Source organism: Cnephaeus nilssonii, assembly GCF_951640355.1.
Source record: "Cnephaeus nilssonii genome assembly, chromosome: X".
NCBI classification, from domain to species: Eukaryota; Metazoa; Chordata; class Mammalia; order Chiroptera; family Vespertilionidae; genus Cnephaeus; species Cnephaeus nilssonii.
In genome coordinates, this window is record NC_137071.1 from 90,439,849 (window position 1) to 90,467,002 (window position 27,154).

Genomic DNA, 27,154 nt, shown 5'->3' on the forward strand with positions numbered 1-27,154 from the left:
CCACTCATACCCTCTCACAAAGAAATCTCAGAGTCCTTAGCTCCACAGAGTGGTAGAGGGACCTGGGGAAGCTAACTATTTATTCTAAACAGATTTCCAGGTTATCTTATTCTTCCCCCTTCATCCTACACACCTGGTACACCTTTGCACCAGAACCCCTGAGTCATCTGGAGTTCCTGCATTGTAAAATGGACTGGCTCTTGATTTCCCTGATGCTGGTTTGAGATACGGTATTTTCAAACTAAGTTATTTACCACTTATCTAATAGCTTTCCAGCTTCCAAAAGTTTGCTATTATGTATCCTTTCTCATTTTTCCTGCTCTTGTGGGTTTATGCCTTTTAAAAAATTCCCTTTACTGAGATTTTCATGGCTTTTTGGGAAGGAGACCTTGCATATCTATAAAGTTATTCCACTCCCTGAAGGCAAAGTCAATGTCTTACCCCATACAATAAATACCAGATACTCAACAAACCCTGGTTGAACTGAAAACACCCAAGCTTGAGGTAAAAAATGAGAAACTTTGAACTTACCATAAACCAAGTTACCAAATTCTTTGTATTTCATGGCTCACTAGACACATGTAACTAAAAAGATTAGCATTTTTCACTCACCTGTCTTTCTCTAGCGGATTCACAGTTGTATAAGAAAGTACCAAACCGGCAACTATACAGATGATCCAAAATTGTCATCAAAAATCGTTCATTGAATTCAAAAGCTGTAGGGAACTAGACAAAAACAAGCAAGCAAACAGAGCATGAAAACTCGGACTGACCTTTTATAAAACTGAAAAGAGATTCATAAACTTTACTACACTTTGCCTTCCAGGAAGGATAGCAGAGGCTGCAATCCGCATATGCCCATTCTCATTTATTGGTGATTTGCAGAGGACTGAAGAGTTTAAATAAGGGTCAAATAAAGGAATAATGAGGAAAATAAGCTGATTTTCTGGGTTCTCCTGAGTGTATAGGATATATTGGATGGTTTAATTATTTAAGGTATTATAAGTTATCAGAAGCCAGTATACATGGACGGAAAAGATAAATTGGTATTGTCAATTCCATTGTTCCTTCATTAGTACAGTTAATACACCTAAATATTGAATTTTAAAACTTTATTATGGAAAATCCCAGACATATAAATAGTAGTGAGAATAAAAAAGGGAAATTCATGTGTCCATTACCCGGCTTTAACAATTATTCGCACATAGCCAAACTGGTTGCAGCTCTTTTTTCTGCTCTGTTTTATTTGGATGCAAATCCCATATATCAAAATATTTAAACATTAAATTGAATGTATTTTTATCATATATATCCCTTACCTGTTTTGACATTTGCCATACACAATCAATAAACTGGAGAAAAATAGGAGATCGGTCAGCATCTGCATGATTTTTATCACCATGACCTATTCTCTGAAATAAATTGGTGGAGATGATTTGATGAAGATTAATTTATAGGTACAAAACCAAGAAAGCACATAACTCACAAAATGTGACAACACAACTCAGCGATCTCCTTTCCAAATTCCAAGTCTCTCAGAGAGTTAATAGTATATTTTCCTTGGGAATATAGAAAATAGTATAAGATTTTGAGATAATGAAAATTAAGTATACAAACTTTCATAAAATAGCAATACAAATTGGCAAAGTATCGTCATATGTGAGTTTTAGAACTCTTTCATCCAATTAGAATTTTGTCCAAGTCCTGGGCAGCTGCAGGTAGACTGGATTGGATTATCCTGCAGAATATGTTACCTGTTGCTAAGGGACCAGTCCTAAAATTTCAGGACTTAAAACCATACACAAAAGGGTGTGATTATTATAATTAAAAGTAAATTTTTTCTCTCTTAAAAACAAGACAAAAACCTAACCATTTACTCATTTTCTAAACAATGATTCTTTTTACTTAAAAATGTTATTCACACTACTTATGAAATTTGGGTGAAGGATAAAAGGTTACATAGCAGTGTTTCTGAGTATCATCTGGGGAGCTTGTGAAAAATGCTTATTAAAAGGGTGTCTAGCCGAAACTGGTTTGGCTCAGTGGATAGAGCGTCGGCCTGCAGACTGAAAGGTCCCAGGTTCGATTCCGGTCAAGGGCATGTACCTTGGTTGCGGGCACAGCCCCATTGCGGGATGTGCAGGAGGCAGCTGATCGATGTTTCTCTCTCATCGATGTTTCTAGCTCTCTATCCTTCTCTCTTCCTCTCTGTAGAAAATCAATAAAATATATTTTAAAAAAAAAAGGGTGTCTAGAAATAAGACCTGGTAATAGGAATTTTAATACCTTCTCTCGATTTAAAAAATGTGCATCAGAGAAAAATAATGACAAAAGCCTTAACTGAAAGTCTAGTATTTCTTTTTTTTAAATATATTTTTATTGATTTTTTACAGAGAGGAAGGGAGAGGGAGAGTTAGAAACATCGATGAGAGAGAAACAGATCAGCTGCCTCCTGCACACCCCCTACTGGGGATGTGCCCGCAACCAAGGTACATGCCCTTGACTGGATTCGAACCTGGGACCCTTGAGTCCACAGGCCGATGTTCTATCCACTGAGCCACACTGGTTAGGGCTGAAAGTCTAGTATTTCTATAGAATATATTTGACTCTAACAGCTATAATATTAGTTGAAAAAGTATTGTCATCCTATTTTCTTTCTTTTCTGCAATTTCAATTTAAACATTTCCATGCAGACTCTTTGTATTACTTTCAATTGAAACTTAATGGTACAAATGGATAAACATGTCTCCTAAAGAGACTTTCTAGCCCAAGGCATCACCCATTTTCAAACCTGTAAATGTTGTTTATTATACTCCTCAGATTTTCTTTTTAAGAGTGAAGATATGATTTAACAACTAGTTTTTAAATGCCAAATCGCAGTGACCTGACATTTAAAAAACAGCTTTATTGTTTACTTACAGATGCAAATTTATGTCCAAAACTTATCCATTCTTTTTGTACCAATATTTCAAACCCTTCGATGCTCCGATAGAAGCTGTCCAACATCAGCATGGCCAGAGACGTCAGCTGGGCAGTCCTGTCCCATCCATCACTGCAGTGCACAAGCACAGAGCTCCTCCCTGAAGAAACTTTGTCTGCTACTTGAATGGCTCCTGTCAAAATAAGCTGGCAAAGAAACACATGCAAGTCAGTAGGTAGCTGCAAAGTATGGCTTCAATTTGAAATGATAGTTTTTAACCTTAGAAAAAGTCCTATTTTAAAATATTATTAACTAGAGGCCCAGTGCATGATTGGATCATGCACGTGTAGGGTCCCCTACATGCTTTTGCTTTCGATCACAGGGGAGCTGGGTGCCTGTCCGCTGGTGCACCAGGCCTTTCAGAAGCCTCCAGTGCGGCGGAGGCTTCTGAAAGGCCTGGTGCCTGAGTGGACAGGCACCCAGCTCCCACGCTTTTGCTTTTGATCGCTGGTGCACCAGGCCTTTCAGAAGCCTCCGGTGTGGTGGAGGCTTCTGAAAGGCCTGGTGCCTGAGTGGACAGGCACCCAGCTCCCACGCTTTTGCTTTTGATCGCGGGGAAGCTGGGTGCCTGTCTGCTGGTGCTGGAGCGGACAGGGACCCAGCTCCCCCGCTTTTGATGGTCCGTGGTGGGACGTGAGCTCACTGCCCCAGAGGCCCCTTCTGTGCCGCAGCTCAGCATCCCGCTGGCCCAATCGGCTACCCCGAGTCCCGCCCCCCCGCGCCTCCTGGCCAATCGTGGGCATAGTGAAGGTACGGTCAATTTGCATATTTGTCTATTATTAGGTACGATTATTAGGTAGGATGTCTAGAACAGAAAGAGTCCTGAAAAATGGAAAATGAGGAGCTGTGGGATCTGTGTTCTTCTTCTACAGAAACTGCATTCAAATGCAACTTGGTATTAAAACAAACAAACAAACAAACACAAATAGTCAAACTGCATTTCAAACTCCTAATCATATATGCAACTGTATTAGTTGGCTGGGGCTGTCATAACAAAGTACCACAGACTGGGGCTTAAAAAACAGACATTATTATCTCCCAGAGGCTGGAATCTAAGATCAAGCTCTTGGCAGGGCCGTGGTCCCTCTGAAGGTTTCAAGGAATAACCTGTTCCAGGCCTGTCTCCTAGCTTCTGTTAGCTCCTTGGCTTGTGGCAGTTTAATTCCAATCTTCAGATGGTGTTCTCCCTGTACATGTCTCCGTTCAAATTTCTGCTTTTCACAAGGACTTTGGTCTTAACTGGATTCGGGGGCCATGCTACTCAATTATAACCGCATCTTATTTAATCATATCTGCAATGACCCGAATTCCAAATAAGGTCACACTCTAAGGTACTAGAGGTCAGGATTCAACATATGAATTTTGGGAGGAACACAATTAAACTGATAACAGTGATCATATTAGAAAAATCAGTGGCCCAATAGGTCCAGGTCCAGTCTAGACCTTAAAGGCCTGATGCAATGGAAATCACCTTTTAGCATATACTTGATCCAGTTTCCTAATATTGACATAATAATATGGTCTTTTTGTCACAAATAATAAATCAATGTTGATACATTAACATGTTAATAAACTTATTAACTTATTTTTAATAAAGTCCATACTTTATTCAGATTTTCTTACTTTTTACCTAATGTCATTTTTGTAATCCAGGATGCCACATTGCATTTAGCTGTCACAAGTAATATTTTTGTAATTTATTTTTGAGGATGCTAAATTAAGAAAAAATGAATGACAGGTGAGATAAAAACACGATTCCTATTGAGTTGGAAAATAAAATTTCACTAGAAAACTATTTTAATAATTCACATATTTAAAGTAGGCATGCAGAGTCAAATCTCTGTGATGTTTTGTATGCCTGTGGACTTTGGTGACAAATAATGTATGAAGCAAGTTTTTATGATCAAGGAACCTAAGTGATTGAATTTTATTATTGAAAGTTGAAACTGAACATGTATGAACAAAAACAATTAAAAATATGCTCTTTTCATGGAAAAAATAAAGTAGGCTTTTTGCTTGTTTATAGAACTAAATGGCAGCTTCTAAAAGTGTTAGCTCCCTTAGATAGCTTCAAGTACTTTTACTTTTAAAAGAAGGAAGGTTTTTGAAGTCTTTATGCAGAGAAAAGATTGAATATAATAAAGCACAAAATTTATTCTTTAAAATTAGTCAATTTGATATTGGTTTCAATACAAACAATCTCTCTGTAGGCCCTTGAGGGTCATACCAAGTACTGGTGAAACTGGCTACTTCTAAATAAACCTGAGTGAAAGACTCAACTACTTATTATTGACGAGATGGAAAATGACATCTCTAAAGAAGCTAAATATATTGTGGAGGTGATGTTGTGAAATCTTTAATTTAGGTAAGCAAATGATAAGGAAATACCATACAATACTGTCAAATGCAGAACCCTATATTATAAATATTTCTTCTTTCACTGTTTAATATTTTTAAATTTAAGGATTAAAAATTATTGTTTCACTAAACAATCACTTATTTTTTACAAATATACTTGCCTTGATATGTTCTAACCAATGAGTCGACTCCAAACTGGACAACCAGTGAGATTCTTCCACATTAGGATAAACAATGTCTTTGACTTTTTTTAAAGATTCCCGCATAACATGAATGTTATGAATGTCTAAGAAGAAAAGCTCGGTGTTATGATATGCATCATCACTTTCATATCCTCCTCCTGTTGCCTAAGAAACAAGATATACACATAGTCAGTTGTGTTTTCTATTTATTTTTTTCTAATTTATTTTTCAATTATAGTTTATATTCAATAATGTTTTTATTAGTTTCAAGTGAACAGCACAATGGATAATCATATACTTTACAAAGTGTTCGCCTCAATATTTCTAGTACTCACCTGGCACCATACATAGTTATTACAATACTAGAGGCCCGGTGCATGAAAATTCATGCACTGGAGGGGGGGTCCCTTAGACTGGTCTGCCCCCCCCTCACAGTCTGGGAGCCCTCAAGGGCAGGAGGTGACCCGGTCATCAGGGGAAGGCGACGCCCCCATCACACCCCTGCTGCTGCCACTGCCAGCAGCGCAAGCCTTGGCAGGCCCTGGTCAGCTGGGAAGTCGCCATCTGAGGCTTGCCTGTACCTCGGGCCAGCCCTGGGTGGCTGGGGGGCTGAGGGGACTGGGGAACTCCAGAGGCAGGCGTGCGGAGCAGCCGGACCCACCTGGAGGCGGGCCCAGCTGTGCTGCGCACCTGGCGGGGCTGAGGGGACTGGGCACTGCCATCTTGTGGCTGTGGGCGCCACTATCTTTGAGGGTGTGACAGTCAATTAGCATATTCCCTCCTTATTGGCTGTGGGTGCCACCATCTTTGTGATGGCTTGATGGTCAATTAGCACATTCCCTCTTTATTAGATAGGATTATTGACTATATTCCCTATATTGTACTTTACATCCCTGTGACTATTTTGTAACTACCAATTTGTGCTTCTTAATCCCTTCACCTTTTTCACACAATCCCTACAACCTCTCTTCCCTCTGGTAACCATCAGTTTGTTCTCTGTGTCTATTAGTCTGTTTTAATTTTGTTTATTTTGTTCTTTAGATTCCACATATAAGTGAAATCATATTGTATTTGTCTTTCTCTGATGGACTTACATCAGTCAGCATAATACTCTCTCTATGCCCATCCATGCTGTAGCCGATGGTAAAATTTCATTCTATTTTATGGCCGAATAATATTACACTGTATATATGTACCACAATATTTTTATCCACTCATCTATTGATGGGCAGTTGGGTTATTTCCATACCTTGGTGATTGTAAACAATGCTCAATGAACACTGGGGTGCACATATTCTTTCAAATTAATGTTTTGGGTTTCTTCAGATATATATCCAGCAGTATAAAACTGGGTCATGAGGCAGTTCCACTTTTAATTTTTTGGGGATGCTCCATACTGCTTTCCACAGTGGCTGCACCAGTCTGCACTCTCACCAACAGTGCATGAGGGTTCCCTTTTCTCCACATCCTTGCCAACACTTGTTTGTTAATTTATTGATGATAACAATTTTGACAGGTGTGAGGTGACATCCCATCGTGATTTTAATTTGCATTTCTCTGATGATTAGTGATGTTGAACATTTTTTCATGTCTATTGGCCTCTTTGGAGAAGTGTCTATTTAGGTCCTCTGCCCATCCTATCTAATAAAAGAGAAACATGCAAATTGACCGCACCTCTGCTACGCCCACAAGCCGCGCCCACCAGCCAATCAGGAGCGAGTATGCAAATTAACCCAACAAATATGGCGGTGGCCACAGAGCTGGAGAGAGCAGGAGGCTTGGGTTGCCCTGGTGATGGAGGAATCCAAGCTTTCCGCCCGCCCTGGCCTCTGCTCAAGGCTACAAAGTTTCAATTATAGAAGATAAATAAATCCCAACAAAAATGGCTGCAGCCACGGAGCTGGAGCCAGCCTGAGGCTTGGGTTTCCCCTGGCGATGGAGGAAGCCAAGCTTTCCGCCCGCCCGGGCCTGCCCTGGCCTCCGCTCAAGGCTACAAAGTTTCAATTATAGAAGATAAATAAATCCCAGATACCAGGGCCTCCGCTTGGGTCGCCGGGGGGCGTGGCCGGCCTGCAAACCACCACAGGCCCCTCACCCAGGCCTCCCCATGCCCCAAGGGAACCCCCACCCTGATCTGGGACACACTTCAGGGCAAATCAGCTGGCCCCCACCCGTGCACCAGGCCTCTATCCTATCTAATAAGAGTAATATGCAAATTGACCATCACTCCAACAAACAAGATAGCTGCCCAAATGTGGTCAAAGATGGCTGCCCCCATGTGGACACAAGATGGCCACCACAAGATGGCCAGCAGGGGAGGGCAGTTGGGAGGAACCAGGCCTACAAGGGAGGGCAGTTGTGGGCGATCAGGCCAGCAGGGGAGGGCAGTTGGGAGGGACCAGGCCTGCAAGGGAGGGCAGTTTTGGGTGATCAGGCCAGGAGAGGAGAGCAGTTGGGGGGGACCAGGCCTGCAAGGGAGGGCAGTTGGGGGCAATCAAGCCTGCAGGGGAGGGCAGTTAGGGGTGACCAGGCCGGCAGAGGAGGGAAGTTGGGGGCAACCGGGCCTGCAGGGAAGGGCAGTTGGGGGGGACCCAGCCCTGCAGGGGAGAGCAGTTGGGGGGACCATGCCTGCAGGGGAGGGCAGTTGGGGGGGAGCAGGCCTGCAGGGGAGGGCAGTTAGGGGTGACCATGCATGCAGGGGAAGGCAGTTAGGGGCAATCAGGCTGGCAGGGGAGCAGTTAGGCATCAATCAGGCTGGCAGAGGAGTGGTTAGGGGGTGATCAGGCTGGCAGGCAGAAGCGGTTAGGGCAATCAGGAAGGCAGGCAGGCTAGCAGTTGGGAGCCAGCAGTCCTGGATTGTGAGAGGGATGTCCGACTGCCTGTTTAGGCCCAATCTTATCGGGATCGGGCCTAAACGGGCAGTCGGAAATCCCTTGAGGGGTCCCAGATTGGAGAGGGTGCAGGCTGGGCTGAGGGACACTCCCCCCCATGCAAGAATTTCGTGCACCAGTCCTCTAGTTTTTAAATAGGATTGTTTGGTTTTTGGTGTTGAGTTGTATGAGTTTTTAAAAAAATACACTTTGGATATTAATTCCTTATCGGAGTATATCTTTGGCAAATATCTTCTCCCATTTAGTGACTTGTCTTTTGTTCTGTTGATGGTTTCATTTGCTGTGCAAACCTTTTTAATTTCATGTAGTCTCATTTGTTTATTTTTTCTATTGTTTCCTTTTCCAAGGAGATATATCAGAAAAAATATTGCTACAAGAAATGTCAGCAATTTTGTGTTTTCTATTTCGTCAGAAACTCACACAAATATTTGAAAAGTTACTGAGCCTCCAAATCTCAACCCCAAACCTTGCAAGTTACATAAATGAGTGACGGGACTCGCCTTCCTATCCAACACTGAGCTCCAATAACATTAGTCACACTTTGAGCTAGAAAAGGGATGGCAGGCTGGCAATTTTGTGAAGACGTGTATTTGTGAGAAAAAAAATCACTTTCAAAATGTTCTAGAATTTCTAGCTCTTCTTCCAGAATTGGAAAGGCAAGAACAGGTTCTGAATAGACCTTGTTCTCCATCAGTTTTAAAAAAGTACTTTTCAGGGTGAGGCACTGACTTTGTATTACCACTCACATGAGACACATGGGCCAGAGGAAAACAATAGGCTTTGGAGTTAGACAGAACTAGATTGATAGCTCAGCTTCAGCCCTTCCTTGCTGTGTGATCTAGGGAAAGGACCTTAACCTCTCTCAGCCTCAATGTTCTCTCCTGTAGAATACAGGATAATACTACCTAGGTCTCACAGGATTAAAAGAAGCCATACTCAATAACAGCTAACACCAGCCACTGTTTAATGAGCCTCTATGATGTCCCAGATACTGTGATTCTTGCTTTGCATGATTTTATTTAACTCTTATAGCAATGCTACAAGATAGTTATTACCATTACCATTTTGCAAATCAGAAGAAATGCTATTTAACTATCCCCAAAGTCACACAGGTAATCAGAATTTAAGTTGTCTGACTTCAATACCTGAACCCTTTCTAGTGCACCATGACTGTCTGTCTGCTATGCAAACACCAAGGACAGAGCATTGCACATAGTGGGCCCTCAAAGCACAAAAGGTGTCAAGAGGAGTGCTACTACCTACTGCAGCACCTACAAGTATAAACTGCTAGGGCAGTCACCGGTTCACCTTCACAGCATGGTGGAGATGCCCGTTTTCCACACGGACGAGAAGAAATGCTATAATTCTGTTTATAAACCTGGCTGCATTCTCCTTAATGTTTTTAAATGCCATGGAACACGTGGCCTCTAGCTCTTTAAGAAAAAGTTAAATAATTCAGAGACTTGTTAAGAAAACAACGTTCTATAAGCTGAAATGAAAGGATGATAATTAACACTGTAAAAACATCTGAATGTGTGAACTCACCAGAAAAAAAATATTATCGTCAAAGCAACATTATACTAACTTCAGAATGCCTGAAGGGAGAGGACCGGGAAACATGCTTGGAAATGAAGAGCAAAAATGAAGGCACCAGAAAAATGTGCCATCGCTACTTTATGTCCCTTTCCTTTTTATTTATAACAACAGTAGGAATATAAACTTGTAGCTCCGGATAGAAGGGCCAACACATCCTGGATTTTTTCTAGGGTTAGTTACAGAGAAGTTCTCCTGCAATAGAAATAAGGCTACCATTTGAACTTCAAACCTGGAGGCCTATGTATAAGCTAGATGCCTCGGTCTCCACAGACTCTAAGTAAGAAAGTATATTTTATTTTGACATTAATGTTTGTTTGCTTTTTGCCGAGCCCCACACATATAATATGTGTGTGTGTGTGTGTGTGTGTGTGTGTGTGTGTGTGTGTGTGTAAATAAATATATAACTCATTGCCAAATTTTCTGGCAAAACCAGACATTAATACAGTTCTACTATAATTCATCACAGTGTGCTGCTGAAAAATTAAAGCAGCTTGATGCTTGATCTTATCCAACCCTGGGTTTTGTCTGTTTGCTTGTTTAATTTAAAATGGTGTGATGTTGCTTGTTACATCTGGGGTTGTGAATATCTAAATATCCACAAGAGAGGAATGATTAGGTCCAAATAGAATAGAAGTCAGAAGGGTAAGATAAATTAGTCAGGCACAGATTAAGTTCTTAAAAGTGCAAATTATCCATCTCTGGTTAGTTTTGAAATATTCTTTTCAGTGTTCTTTTTTTCAATACAAAAAAACAACAACCCAGACTGCCTAGTATGCCGACATACAGGTCCAAGGGCCTGTTGCTATGGATATAGATGACTAGGCTAGAGACACAGCCAAGAGAGGAGGGGGACCTGAGTGTGTTTTTTTTTTAAAGAATGATGCAGAGATCTTTAAAGCCTAGGTATTTTTCCTTATTTTTTTTCTTCCCTTCATTCCTAAGGGGACTAGAAACACAGGCATATTTCCCGAGTGTTAAAAAGGCATTCAATAATTCTACTGCTATAACAATGAGCTTTATATGATGTATGCATTTTATACATTTTAATATTTTAAAATATTCTTTCTAAATACCTCATTTTAATGCTATATCTGTTTCAGGCTAAATGTATACATGAAAATATTGCATTTTCTACATGTATTCAAGTCTGAATCCCAGGAAAATAAATATATAAAGTTAAGGATAATACAAGAAGAGTAGGGGAGTGGTTAGGGGGTGTATTTAGACTTTATTTCAAAAATATTTTACTTTTATAATTCCTAATTTACTTAATGATTACACTTCCTGATTAGTTTACATATACTTTCAAGATCATATTAATTCCTCAAACAAATACCACCTGTAGTAACGAACAGCTGGTCCAAGAGCATGCAAGGGGCAGAGAGGCCCCCCGGGAGTCAGTGTGTAAGATGCACAACCATGTAAGTGGAGCCCCACACACATGCCTTCTCACAGATGCATGTGCAGACAGATAGATGCCATAGGCCCACTAAGGAAACTGCTGCAACTGTCTGAGCTGCTTAAGGACTTGTTTTGCTTTCAGGTTCTTTTTTTGTGCTCTGAATAATTGAAGATGTCAGATAGATGACCTTAGAATAAGCAAAGTATTCAAGATGATGAAATTGAAGCCTACAGCTGATGATAAACAGGAAATCTCAAAGGTGGAATGGGGATGAGCAATGCGGGGCAGGCCCACTGTGAGCACTTGTGATGGCTGGCAGTAATGGGAGAAGAACAACAACAAAACAGAAAGGAAAAAAATCAAACGTAAAAAGCATAGCATAATCTGGGGCCATTTAGTGTCGGGGCAAACAGCCTTACACCTTGCAGCAGCCTCCCGAGAGTTCCGGAAGGCAACACTATGTAGTCACTGATGTTCACAGTGACAATCCCAGTCAACTTCAGGGGCACTCGGAATTTTCTGCTTAAGAATGCTATGAAGACAACTGAGACAGATTTCTTTGATAATAATAACATTGTGTGTGTGAGATTATAAACTTCACATACATATATCTACTCATTTCTTGAATTATTTTACATAAATGAGAATACACACTGATGAATATAATGAAGAGACTGTTTTGATAAAGCAACAAATTTAGGATTTTACAATTACAGCTTCCCATAACTCCTCACAGATGCCTCAGCAGCATAGACATTGGGAATAACCATCAACAGCCTAACAGCTCCAAAGAGATTCTAACTTTTGCCTAAGATTCTGATAAAAACCCAAGTTCATTACAGTTCCAGATTTGCCTAATTTACCTAAAGAATGTTTTCATTTGATTGTAATATATTCAACTTTTAAGATACATTTTGTGATTAAAACTTTCTAGATCAGTGATCTAGTTTTCTTATTTAAACTAAGTTTAACTATTAATTTAATCCCACATGTTGCCGTGATATGGCAAAAACATTCATGTGAAACACCATACACTGTATATAAGATGTTTCTACATGTCATTAAATATACTCACCTTGTTGGCCACTGCATTGACATTGGGTCTTGCATCATAAATCGTGAGTTTAGAAATTTGTCTGTTAGTCTCCCTGATGACGTCAAGATATTTTTCATCATCTTTATTTCGTTTACCACTCATACCGACGAGAGGCTGACTGCAACGTACAATGACTGTCTTGTTTTCTGGATGAATCCATGATAGCACCTATAGTTAGTACAGAAATTTTGAGCTATTAAAACAAATCTCAAAACAATTAAAACTATAAAAATAAAGCACCAACAATCATGATAAAGTGAATCTGCTTTTGCTGAAATGGAATATTTATTCACCTATGATTTCACTGTGTGTGCCCAGAAACACACATTTAGCAATGTCTCTATTAAGAGACAATTAGAATAACCAATTGCCTTACTAGTCCTTTTTAATTAGTACCACAGCTAATAGAAGTTACATGCTTGACTAAAAAATGTTAAATCATTTAAAGGAAGTAGAAAGCTTCTGATATTATTTTAGTTCTGTAGCTTGCATTGGATTTATCGTCACAAAGAAACAACTTTAGCAAAAAGTGAGAGGTAAAGGAAATCACCTCTGATATAACCTGTTTCTATAATAACAACTCACATCTGCAAGCCATTTTCCCAACAGTCTCAATTCTAGAATAATATGAGGGGCGGAGATAACCCAAGGGAAGCAAAAAAGATGTCAGGACAGCCAAAAGAGCTGCCGGAGTCTCTACAATGAAGCATGGATACCTGGCTCTTAGGAGAGCTCTTCCAGCCTTCACTCACACCCAGTCTTCTCTAATTTTATGCACACGACTAGCACATTTGATACCTGGTTTCCCAGGTCATAGCACAGAACCAAAAGTAACTGTAAAAAGTAGCTAATAATGTAATACACCAAAAGCTATAAAACTGTCCACTTTAAATGGGTGAATTGTTTGGTGTACACCTCAAAAAAGCTATTTAAAAAAAAAGCACACAAAAGGAGCCAGGAGGTGAGAGTGTTGGGTAATAGCATGGGCACTGGGGGTGGCTCTAACCTGCATACTGAGCTCATAGCCTCTGTTGCTTCTCTTTCCTCTTTCATCAAATGGGGAGTAATCTTATCCCATGGTGCTGCTGTGAGGATGAAGGAAGAATGACTGCAGGTAAAGTACTCAGTGCAGTGCAGGGGGCTGGCTAGCTTGAGTTAGCATCTAGAGGCAGGCCAGCAGCCAGTAAAGTCAGATATGGAAAACTATGAAAAGCAGACACAAGAGCTAAAGAAACAACAATTTGAGCTCACTTAATACAAGGCCAGATACATTGTTGTCTTTTGAAGTCACCCACTCCAGGAAAGCAAATGACAAGCATTGATATTCATAAAAACTGATGTGCATAATAATGACAATGGGCTGGTGAGAATGATTATATGATAACATGAATACTCATTCATTGAATTTTTGTGCCATGCCAGAGACCAGTTAAAAACACCATTGTGGCCCCTAAGAGTCCAAAGGCTCAGAATTGTGTGGCCCTGGGAAAAAGCACTGGCCCTTACTCAACCTCCATTTTGTAATCTACAGTGTGGAGAGGAGACCTACCCCACCTACTTCCTATAGCCTTTTCTTAAAGAGAGATAAAAGACATGAGATCACTTTTATGGGTCCTATCTAATAAAAGAGTAATATGCAAATTGACCACCACTCCAACCACAAGATGGCTGCCCCATGTGGTCAAAGATGGCTACCCCCATGTGGACACAAGATGGCCACCACAAGATGGCCAGCAGGGGAGGGCAGTTGGGAGGGACCAGGCCTGCAAGGGAGGGCAGTTGTGGGCAATCAGGCCAGCAGGGGAGGGCAGTTGGGGGCGATCAAGCCTGCAGGGGAGGGCAGTTAGGGGTGACCAGGCCAGCAGAGGAGGGAAGTTGGGGGTGACCAGGCCTGCAGGGAAGGGCAGTTGGGGGGGACCCAGCCCTGCTTGGGAGAGCAGTTGGGGGGGGACCAGGCCTGCAGGGGAGGGCAGTTAGGGGTGACCAGGCCTTCAGGATAGGGCAGTTAGGGGCAATCAGGCTGGCAGGGGAGCAGTTAGGCATCAATCAGGCTGGCAGGGGAGTGGTTAGGGGGTGATCAGGCTGTCAGGCAGAAGCGGTTAGGGGCAATCAGGAAGGCAGGCAGGCGAGCAGTTGGGAGCCAGCAGTCCTGGATTGTGAGAGGGATGTCCGACTGCCTGTTTAGGCCTGATCTTATTGGGATCGGGCCTAAACGAGCAGTCGGACATCCCTCGAGGGGTCCCACATTGGAGAGGGTGTAGGCTGGACTGAGGGACACACCCCCCCCCCCATGCATGAATTTTGTTCACCGGGCCTCTACTTTATAATTGAATTGAATTTTCAGGTTAATAGAAATATAATTGACATATAATATTGTGTAATGTGTTGATTTGATTTGAGATCAGTTTTAAACAGCAAATCACTACAGATACAAGAGATTTATTATTTGAAAATGACCCTCATCAAGTTTTAAATTTAAATGAGGTCAAATGCAAGAAACTGTTCTGTACCACTAATGCTCTCCTCTCTTTCACCCTTATTCTCTGTGCTTGGGAGATTTAAGACTAGAATCACCATGCTATATTAACCCTTTGCACTCGCTTGCTTTTTTCTCGATTCCTTTATTCTACTCGGGATTTAATTTTTTAAATACCCCAGATTTTACAAAGCACGGCAGTAGAATAAAACACTGGAGTTTCTTTTCATACAAACTTATTTATTTGGATTTTTTTATATTTCAAATTATTGATACATTCAAAGAGTATAAAAAGAGCTGCTACCGATGCTAACCGTGTCGAGTCACACTGGACATCCGAGTGCAAAAGGTTAAGAAATGCTACTCTTATGAATTGTTTCACCTCTTTCGTTTTCTTTTGGGATCTCAACTAACTTTAAAAAGGATGCTTGCTGTATCCTGGTACAAATAATGCTAATTTCACAATATCAACTACTATGAGTACTTTTAAAGTATATGGAACCATATTGGGTTATTCTTCTTAAAGTATCTAATAGACATAAATAATTAAGGATATACTTTATGAGTTAGCCACCAAAAGATGTTTATCATGGCACTGTTTATAATAGCAAAAGATTAATTATTAAGAACCTTGATGACTCATAAAGAAAACTGATTAAATGCATTGTGGTATTCTATATAATAAAGAGGCAATATGCAAATTGACCATCATGCCAACACACAATATGGCTGCCCCCATGTGGACACAAGATGGCCGCCACAAGATGGCCAGCAGGGGAGGGAAGTTGTGGGCAATCAGGCCAGCAGGTGAGGGCAGTTGGGAGGGACCAGGCCTGCAGGGGAAGGCAATTGGGGGCAACCAGGCCTGCAGGGGAGGGCAGTTAGGGGCGACCAGGCCAGCAGGGAAGGGCAGTTGGGATGACTAGGCCTGTAGGGGAGGACAGTTAGGGGCGACCAGGCCGGCAGGGGAGGGCAATTAGAGGTGACCAGGACGGCAGGGGAGGGCAGTTAGAGGTGACCAGGACGGCAGGGGAGGGCAGTTAGGGGCAATCGGGCTGGCAGGGGAGCAGTTAGGTATTGATCAGGCTGGCAGGGGAGTTGTTAGGGGGTGATCAGGCTGTCAGGCAGAAGCGGTTAGGGGCAATCAGGCAGGCAGGCAGGCAGGCAGGCAGGCAGGCAAGCGGCTGGGAGCCAGCAGCCCTGGATTGGGAGAGGGATGTCTGACTGCCCATTTAGGCCCAATCCCTCGAGGGGTCCCAGATTGGAGAGGATGCAGGCTGGGCTGAGGGACACCCCCCTCCCTATGCAAAAATTTCATGCACCGGGCCTCTAGTATCTACATACTAGCCTACGAGTAGATATTTATCAGTGTGGAAACTTATTTCCAGGATAATGCCATGTAGAAAAAAAAATATTAAGACAAAGATTACAGAATTATTTTATTTTTTCCTAATAAAAATATGCATACATAGAAGGAAGGCTGGAAGGACATATACGACAATGTTAACTGTGATTCTTATAAGACATCAGACTCTTTTTTGCTTATCAGTATTTTCTAAAATATCTAAATAAAATATGTTTTACTTATGTTAAAGACTTTCATAACAATAAAATAAACATGCTTGAGGATAAAGGAGTATATATCCATTAATGGAAACATTAACACATGTGGATTATTTTATTAATCAGTGATATTTTATGTTTTTTTTCTAATTTTAAGACTGCTTTCTCATCTATTCTTTTTGTATTTTTATATGGGCTTAAAAACTAAATATCAAGTATTAATGGTTTCTCATTGAAAGCAAGTGTGTTTTCTGGGTTACAGTCAAGAGTCAGGGGTTACAAAGTACATCAGAAAGAGTACATTATGTACTATTAAATATTATTAAGCCTAGTAATCTATAAAGATATAGGAATAATGGACAGCTTAGCCTCAGTTTTGTTAGGAAAAATAAATGCCAATTGGTGGCCATCACAAAGTAAGAAGGACCCATAAAATAGTTCAACAAGTAAAAAGTTAAGCATTCTATTTGCTCTACAGTGGGCTCTCATTCACACAGAATAATGGAAACTACTGGATTAAGATGGTAGCCTGAGCATAAGGGACTGGGCACAATTGGTTCATTTCCTCTCCTGCTTCAAATCCCATGAAACATGCATATGCACGCACACACACATGCATGCACACACACACACGCACACACACACACACACACACACACACACCTTTGTTACAGTAGATGCTCAATAAACATTAACTGAATAAAGGAGTGAATAAAAGCAATTCACACTACCCTAATCCAGTTCTCCTGTGGACAAGGCACGTATTAGCAAGACAGATTGCCAGAGTAAGTGTGGAGTTTGTGGCTATGGCACAGAAAAATATGTCCAAATAGAGAACAAGAGTAGTGAACTTGTAACTAGCTTCCTTAGCACCATGTTCTAACAAAATGAGCTAAAAAACATACTTCCAAGTACAATATATATAATGAAGATATGAACAGACACTCATAATTAGAGAATCAGGTGAATTTTAAAAGTTGCAATTATTTTTTGACAGTATATAAACATTTCACACAAATGTCCTTTTAAGGATAAAAATATCTAGACTTGGGATTTAAATGCAAGGTGGCATTAAACCTTAATTTCTTCAACCCTTGTTTTTAAACCAAAACAAAACAATGTACTTATTATGACACTAGAGGCCCAGTGCACGATTGAATCATGCACGTGTAGGGTCCCCTACACGCTTTCGCTTTTTGTGGTGGAGCTGGGTGCCTGTCCACTGGTGCACCAGGCCTTTCAGAAGCCTCCGGCTCGGGGGAGGCTTCTGAAAGGCCTGGTGCTGGAGCAGAAAGGCACCCAGCTCCCCCACTTTTGATGGTCCGTGGCCGCTGAGGGGAGCTACCCTGCTGTTGAGAGGTGCAGGGGGCGGGACTCGCCCCCTGCGCCTCTCAACGGCCGCTGAGGGGGGCTGCCACGGACACCTGGCTACCCTGCCATTGAGAGGCGCAGCTGGGTGTCCGCGGCAGGCCCCCTCAGCGGCCGCGGATCTGGCTGTTGAGAGGCGCAGGGGGCGCCTCTCAACAGCAGGGTAGCCCCCCTCAGTGGCAGCGGATCCGTGCCTCTCAATGGCCGGATAGGCCACCCCGAGTCCCGCCGCCCAGCCTCCCGCCGCCCAATCGTGGGCGTAGCGGAGTGATGGTAATTTACATGTTACTCTATTATTAGATAGGATGCCCTGAAAATTAACAGAGGGGAAAACATTCTCTAAAATTTTAGTCAACTTGAAAATACAATGAGGATAAGCACATCCTAATAAAGGTGAGTATACATAAAAGCCTATACTTAAATACTCTATAACATAAGATAGTACCTTGTTTCCAGCATGACTCAGCTGACATTTATCAAGAGCCTATCATATATCAGGTATTGTGCTACAAAGATGAAAACCACAAAGACCCTGTCCTAACATCTTTCCGTCCATCTAGCACTTGGTTTACATATGATGGTAGTATTTGTACCCTCCCTTGAATAAGAATTACTTGTGTTTATTCCCCATCCTTTATTGTGAGCTCTTGGAAGGCAGGTGTTATCTTTCTTATTTTCCCAATTAGCCTGGTGTTCTGCACTCAAAAGGCACTTGACAATTACTTGTTGGATTAAAATCCTAGAGTGTTTCTCTGAATTACTTAACTATCGTTCTTATGGAATAAAAGGCACTCTGACAAAAACAACAACATTAATTGCATACTCACTGGAATTCGATTTCGGGATCTGAAAGTTGCAACTCTCTTGAGATCTTCATCCGTGGCACGAAATGGAACCACCAAGAGAGGAGGGTAAGTGTCACACAGTTCATAGCACTTATTAATAAAAGTTATTCTCCAGTGGTGATTGGGCAAGCCCTGCAGGAAAAAAGGAAGTCCAAGTAAGTACTGCATGACTTCATCTCTGCATTAGCTGTGGGTCTCCTTTCTTCATTCTAGCAGAATTTGCAAATGCATCTTTGACCACAGTGTAGTGACAGTCTACTGATTTATAATAAGGGAGCCAAATCAATAATCCAGACAACATAAGAACACAAGACAAACACTGGTGGTTTCCATAGTTCTAAACTGTCATTGGTAAATAAAGATTCTCTTGAATTTGAGATCTTCCTTTATTTCATATCAAACTATTCTTTACTACTAGTACAATAAAGATAAATGTAAGTTCATTCCCTACCCATGTACCCCCCAACCTAGAAAAAGTATATCATGTACTCTGTGTCTAATTGAGGATAGAAAAGAGATCAGGAAACTCCCTTTCCCTACTCAAAACAGAGTAAATGTTTCAGTCTGCTCAAAAAGTAGAAAGAGGCTAAGTATATGAAGAAAGTCGCAGAGGGGAAGTAAATGAAAACCCCTCTTGGGGAGGCTCATTTCGCCACCTCCTAAGAGTTTTTTCAATCAAGTTGTTTTGGATTGGTGATTGCCATATAGGTTGTGTAAGAAATAGAGTAATTTGCAGTCTACACAGACTGCACAGGGAGCTATGGAAGATACTTCCCACCCTATCATCTACCCATAAAATTTTATATATTGTGAACAAGAGCCAGAGGTGGTGGAATATTCTCTCCCCATACTCACGAATACACAAATACAGACACAAAAGTAAGCTATGTGGGTGCTTGGTTTGGGGACAGACATTGTACCTTTTCTTTAGGTCTGGTCCTATAGACCACGGACCAAACAGGTGAGTCTGATGCTGAGTCCAATTAGAAAGTTATAAGTCCCATCAGAAAGTTATAAGAAAAAAAGATGGAATGAAATGGCAGTCTGGAACAAAATACCTTCAACAGTTCATATATGCATGCAATCTTAAAAACAGGAACTGTTTTGTTTCAATCTAGAAACTTTGATCTTAAAAATGTCTTAATATTGTCAATAACATTCTTAAAATAAGGCACAAATGTTTTAACACATAATACTACAGAGATCTCCAAACCATGCAAAACGTTTGAATGGTTCTTCTTCTGCCTCAATAACCGATCCAGAACAAAGGTCACTAAAATGAGAGGTATACACAGACTTTGAAAAGAATAGTCTAAAGCTGATTTCTAGAAGCAATAGCACATACTTCCTCATACGTGTGTTCTAGAGATAAACTCCCATACCACCATTCTTGAGCATTGGATCTGCTTATGATCAAGACTAAATGGAAATCAAATGAGGTCCTTAGTAGTGGAGGTGGTGTCTAGATGTTTTTTCTCAAGTCTAGGGTTCTGCATTTTAATTTACCTTCACTGCCTTTGCATATAACACAACTGGGCTTGAATTGATTCTCAAAGGTCATTCAACAAAATTTCCCAATTATTTTAAGAGCTTTTAGAATGATAATTATGAAAACTTCCATCACAAAACTCCTAGCTGTCCTATAGATTTGGTTATACCAGAGGTCAATTTGTGGCTCTTGTTACATAACATGCACAGGATCTTCTTCACAAACATGCCACAAGAGACCTTTGTTCCTGAACAGCCAACATTATTCCAAGCCTCTTGCCTTTACTACAGCAAATAAATATGCATGTAGGTGATGTTTACATAAGAAAGCAGTAAATGGAAATTCTAATATATATTCATCAAAGCTTTCTGGGAAAAGACGTTATTATAGGAAAACAGTTCTAATTAATTTGAATCTACAAACCAGAATGTATATAATTGAAATCTGTCATTAATAGTTAGGCTCCCAAATATACAAATATATAGCGACATCAACTCCTAAATAGGAAGCTATTAGAGGTTTGACTATTTTAGACTACAAGTATTTGCTTCATTTCATGACCAACATATAACTGATATTCTTCATGTAAGGGAAGGGAACAGAACTTAGCCAGCCAGTCTTCAATGCAGCTTGAATATGGCAATGGAATAAATAGACAGAATAAGCTATATTATACCACTGCCATTAAAAACATATTTGGCAAGGATGTTATTGATCCTCAAAGAGCATGCCTGGTGACATATTGTCACCATGCCTGACTCAGATTCACTACATGCCACAGTACCTATTGGCTTACCTGCCTTCTGTATTCTTCAACTGGATTATAAACCATCCATCCATCCACGTTAAACTTTTCTTCATTTAAAAATGCAAATATTGGCTAGAAAAGGCAAACAAAAAGAATTTAAAGTTCAGTGTGAAGAAACAAATTATCTAGTGATACTACATCCTTTGATTTTTTTCACCAGATTTGCCTACTATAAAATCACAGCCAAACCTGAAACTTCCAAAAAATAAATAATAGTGAAAAAATCAGACTCAACTTATTACCTTTTATCTTCAGTAATTAGTTTTGAGACCTCAATTTTTATGGCCATGGACAGCTCTCTTAATTATTATTTGTGAATGATGTTCCACAAAAATCAGATTTTTCAGGCCAAGAAAATGCCTACTAATTTTAAATAGTATTAGAAATCAATCAGATAAAAGTCACTAAAAAAGTGAAAGGAAATTCAAGAATGGTTATTAAAAAGTGCAACCAGCTCAAAAGGGAACAATGACATGTTTATCTATTTTTAAAAGACAGGACATTAGGAAAATGCTTAATTAAATGTTCTCTGTGAATTCTGAATCAAAGCCCTGATGTCTATGAAATACCAGGATTCAGATCGCTCATCTCTTTTCTACTTATGCTCACTCTTGAGGAGTCCATATTGATGAGTTTCATGGCTTCAAATACCATCCACACCCTAAGCAATTCCTAAATATCACTCTCCAACCACTACTCTGATTCCCAGACTTAGCTATCCAGGTTCCCACTCCACAACTCCAGACTGCCTAAAAGGCATCTGGAAGACTTTGGGTAAACACATCTAATCCTGCTCCTCCCACAGCCTCCCCATTTCAGCAGATGACAGCCCCATCCTTCCAGTTGATTGAGCCAAAAACCTTATTAGCCTCATCAACTCATTGTTAACCACCCTGGTTTCAACCTCCACCATTGTCCACATGGATCATTATAATAACCTCCTAACTGATGCCTTGCTTTAATCTTAACTTCTAAAGTCAGAGTAAGAGTTGGCTTTCTGTCTTGCTTGGAGTTAAAGTGGAAGTCCTTTCAATGGCCTATGTGGCTGTCCACCACCTGGCCACATCCCCTGACATGTCTCTGTGCTCCCCCTTGCTCACTCTACTCTAGCCACACTGGCCTCCAGTGCTGCCCCTGTAAAGCACCAGGCTCTTACCAACCTCTGGGCCTTTGTGCCTGCTGTTCCAGCTGCCTGAAATCCTTTATCTTCATGGGTTCCCCCCCCCCTACTTTTTTCACATCACTGTTCAAAAGTAACCTTAATCAATGAGACTCTCTGACACCCTGTAGAAAATAAATATGCTACCTCTACAACAGCACCCCTGTTATTTCCCCCTACCCTTTATGACCATTTGACATATTATAATATATTTAATTGTTTATTTCTTCACTTTTGGACATCTATCATTCCCTCCCCTAAAACATGGGTTCCATGAAGGTAGACACTTGTGTTCACATCCTGTATCCCCAGTAACTGGAACAGTGTCTGGCCCATAGTAGGCAGAATACTAGTACATATTTATTGACTGAATGAAAATGTGAAGCCTTATACAGCCCCAGAACAACTACATTCTCTAAGGGAACCGAGTCTGGGCACTTTTCCTCCATGTATCTTCCTTCCCACCCATTTTCTGTTATAGTCTACAACTTCGAATGCAAGCAATCCCTCCCATACATTACAGAGAATTTCTGGGAAAACATCACTTAGCAGTAACAGTTTTCTGTATTTAAGTGGCAAAAGGTTTGAAATGAAAACTAGTCAAGAACATGCTCTCCAGACTGTCTTCTTGAAATTTCCAAAGCACATGGCACCCTCAGCAGGTCTCAACTCAGGCAGTGCTAGGCCTAAGTGCTGAGTATTCTGTGATAGATAGCATGTCGAAAACACATTAGTAATGGTGCTGATATAGCTAAGCAATTCTTTGAGGCATTACCTTAACATTGAATCCACAGCAATACTTAATTATTCAGTACCACTGGGAAAAACAAGATAAAGGGACTTTTGGTGAAAAGAGCACTAAAATGTATAGTGAACTTCTTTATCCAAAAACAGAATCTATAGAAGGTATCTAAGTATTCTCTTTGTGACATCTGAGCACCAGATACTACACTGGTCAGGACATGGCACAGGTAAATACTCAATATTGCTGTGTTGTTGACATACTGTGGATGACAGATGGTGTGAGACATAAGGCTGTACTGTCACTCGCTTCAGAAGAAAACCTAGGATATGCTTTCTTGAAATAAGTTCCTGATCTCAACATGGTTTTGTTAGTTTGTGTGTGTTTTTGTTGTTGTTTGTTTTTAGTTATTTGCATCTTTCCCATAAAGCTCAAGTGAATACATTGGCTTTTTAAAAACAAAGAATAAAATTGCTAACTCAAAGGTAAGATAAAGCTTTCTCTCCAGACAAATCATCATGTGTATTAATGCAATCCTTTTTGACTTGTCAGCAGCATTTTCAATGTAAATTTGGGCATTTAACCAGCAGCATTTTCAATGTAAATTACTATTTCTCAATCACTAATAATAAAGCAACTCCCTTTTTCTTAAAATATGCTCTTTTATCTTACATCAAAATCACTGGTAAGTGTAATATAAGTTTACCAGACTGTTACTATCAGAAGATAAAGGCTATATATTCCGAACAAAAATCATCTCCATATTCTCTTTAATATGTTTGATTTAAGAGAACTCAGAATATAAGTGATATTTTAAAAATTGTCTTTAATATGAGAATGCTACAATGTCCTCATGTTAGCAACATATCAGGTAGCCTTTCTCATGAAATTGTTCTAGAATGACACTTCCCATTCTGAATGATGTCCAGATATATAGGATGAGTCAAGGAACTGGCATCCTTTACCCCTGAAACATGACTATGAGAACTCTATGATGGAAACAGCTCCAAGCCAATTCTGATGCCAAGAGCCAGACTTAGACTTCAAATATTCAGGAAAATTCCATGTATTTCTTGTCATGAAATACACAGCAACACATCTAATATTGAAGTGGAGCTTCTGGTGGAAAAGTCCAAGAGCTTAAACCAATATTCTAACCATCCAAATAAATTAACTTACAAATACAAGAAAAAGATATTTTTTAAAAAGCATTACTTGTTAGTGTTCACATTGTATTTTTCTTTAAAAACTAAGTTGTTCATAAATTACTTGGCTCCATTAAAGCAATCTAAAAGGACCACAATTTTAAAAAATTGAACATACCAGAACTTACTTCCCAGATATTTTAATTTTTACCTTTTCTCCCTTAAAGATTTAAATAAGAGAACAAAGCAAGAATTTTAAAACACAAGCTCTCAAATAGAGTAACAAAAATGTGAATTATTTAAAAAAAATAAAAACTACTAGCCATTAAAGCAAGAATAACAAATCCCATTCCTCTGTACCTCATTATTAACAAGTACAAAATTCCCTACAAGTGGTAACTTGTTATAAGCCTAATTAAAGTTCTGGACTGAAAACTGTTAAAACCTAAAAGAATGGATTACATGTCAAGGTTTTTAACTGTATCTTTTTCTTCCTCTTACAGATAATACATTTGTAAGGCCTTGGGTTTTTTAGTGCTTTATTAGCAGATTGACATTATCCTTAACTAACCTTGGGTGAGTTTGGAGCCTTTCTTTGGGAAATCGAAGTCCCATGGACAAAACTGGTTCTAGAAGACTGGTAATGAAGTCCACTCCATGAACCCAACCAACACCAGTTTCATTTTATGGCATATTCACAACTCAAAAATGGTTCAGTCCCAGCTTTAGTGAGACCTCAGAGCAGAAAAGTGTTAGCTTCCAGTTGGTGCTTCCGGAAGGCCTCGTGGCTTTCTTCTAGGGCCTGGTCCTTCACCTGGGCTCTGCCTCAGATTCACTGGTGGGAGCAGTTTCCCAAGGTGTCAGTCAATGCCTGTGCCCCACCTCGCCCCCTCTGAACCAGAATCTCTAGGGGGTGATCGCCCTGATCCTGAAGGTTCATGTGGAATACACCAGAACACTTAGGAGGATAGCCTAAGGGTTCTGTGTGGTCAAGGTATTACGGGGGGCGAAGGGGTGCTTTACTTTTTTTAAAAAAAAGTTATTTGAGCCCAGCTGGCGTGGCTCAGTGGTTGAGCATCAACCTATGAACCAGGAGGTCGTGGTTTGATTCCCAGTCAGGGCACATTGCTCACATTACAGGCTTGATCCCCAGTGTGGGTGCAGGAGGCAGTCAATCAATGATTCTCTCTCATCAGTGAGGTTTCTATCCTCTTTTCCCTCTCTCTTCCTCTCTGAAATCAATAAAAAATATATATTGTTAAAAAGTTATTTGAAATAATTATAAATTTACAAGAATTTGAAAAGAAATGTACAGGGAAATCCTAGGCACCCTTCATGCAACCTCCCCAATATGAACATCTTACATAACTAGGGCACAATATCTAAATTAGGAAACTGACATCAGAAAACATACTCTCAAGTGCTTACCCCTAGCTTCAAATGAATGGGTCTTCCTTTATTTGGTTCTATATTAGTATTTGGACATTTAACCAATTCAGATTCCTTCTAGTCAAGAGATACCATGCATGGAGACTTAAAAAAACAACAACAACCCACAACAATCATGTGCATTTTTTCCAGTATTAAAAATAGCACAATGCACATTTGAAAAATGTTAAAGGACAAAGTTGAGATAAATCTCCAATTTCAACCCAGGGATAAAAACAGCTCTGACAAAGAGAATGTAACTTATCATTTTAATTTAGCTACATTTATCACTGTTGTGTCTTGGGGGGTGGGGATAGTCTGAAATAACAACAGATTTTGGCTTTCACTTAATTAGCCATTATTTTAAATAAAGATGCACCAACTTGCTTAAAGCACATCTAGATTAATTTTTATTGAGTAGAATCTATAAATGATAAGCAATTCATGAGTGCCCTTCTTTGAGGAAGGAGGGCTGTCTGTCACCAAATTAGAATTCCTAGGCTCATGAAGCTCCCTCCTGGACAGCCTCTTCCCCCAAACATATGTGATGTGTTATCTCAGAACTGGATGTTTGACAGATTTACAGAAATTAAATATCATCCAAAAGGGATACAGTTACAGAGGAAAATCATTTTCATAGTATTCAGGGCAATAAATTGATAAACCTGTAGATTTAACAGTGCTTTCAAATGGAGTTTCCACCATGCAGTGGAATGGTCATCGATGGACATGATTTTTAGGAAGAGCAGACCACTTTTTCCCCCACAAGGTTTTATTTTCTTTATTTAACAAACACTGCAGTTTAGTATTTAAATCTTCAATTAATGGTGACCCTTTTATGCAGACAGAGTCATTAAAGACAGGTATGAATCTGGGAAGAAAACTGGAAGAGACTGGGGCAGAGAGGCGGTGGGCCTGGCTCCTGATGGGTGGTGTGCACACCTGTGTTTCAGCTGGGTCAGGCAAGCCAAACTTACCAATTCCTTTTTTTTTCTTTATTGATTAAGGTATTACATATGTGTCTTTATTCCCCCATTGCCCCCCACTCCCCCACTCATGTCCTCACCACCCTGGTGTCTGTGTCCATTGGTTAGGCTTATATGCATGCATACAAGTCCTTTGGTTGATCTCTGCCCCCTTACCCCCACCCTCCTCTACCTTCCCTCTGAGGTTTGACGGTCTGATCAATGCTTCTGTCTCTGGAGCTGCTTTTGTTCACCAGTTTATGTTGTTCATTATATTCCATAAATAAGTGAGATCATGTGATATTTATCTTTCTCTGACGGGCTTATTTCGCTTAGCATAATGCTCTCCAGTTCCATCCATGCTGTTGCAAATGGTAAGAATTCCTTCTTTTTTACAGCAGCATAGAATTCCATTGTGTAGATGTACCACAATTTTTTAATCCATTCATCTGCTGATGGGCACTTAGGCTGTTTCCAAATCTTAGCTATGGTAAATTATATTACTGGTGGGAATGCAGACTGGTGCAGCCACTGTGGAGAACAGTATGGCGTTTCCTCAAAAAACTAAAAATGGAACTCCCATTTGATCCAGTGATCCCACTTCTAGGAATATATTCCAAGAAACAGAAACACCAATCAGAAAGGATATATGCACCAATTC

The 27,154-nt window shown here is 40.3% G+C and overlaps 1 protein-coding gene across 4 annotated transcripts in view; it reads right to left on the minus strand.

Moving 5' to 3' along the window:
- MTM1 (myotubularin 1) overlaps positions 1-27,154 on the minus strand; it is a 115,456-nt gene that overhangs the window by 16,225 nt on the left and 72,077 nt on the right. For all 4 annotated transcript variants that reach the window (XM_079764790.1, XM_079764791.1, XM_079764789.1 and 1 more), the window contains exons 7-13: positions 21,043-21,126; positions 18,740-18,889; positions 12,485-12,673; positions 5,500-5,685; positions 2,920-3,126; positions 1,320-1,412; positions 613-726 (exon numbers count right to left, since the gene is read on the minus strand). In XM_079764790.1, the coding sequence (XP_079620916.1) occupies positions 613-726; positions 1,320-1,412; positions 2,920-3,126; positions 5,500-5,685; positions 12,485-12,673; positions 18,740-18,889; positions 21,043-21,126 (1,023 nt within the window). The remainder of the gene's footprint in view (positions 1-612; positions 727-1,319; positions 1,413-2,919; positions 3,127-5,499; positions 5,686-12,484; positions 12,674-18,739; positions 18,890-21,042; positions 21,127-27,154) is intronic.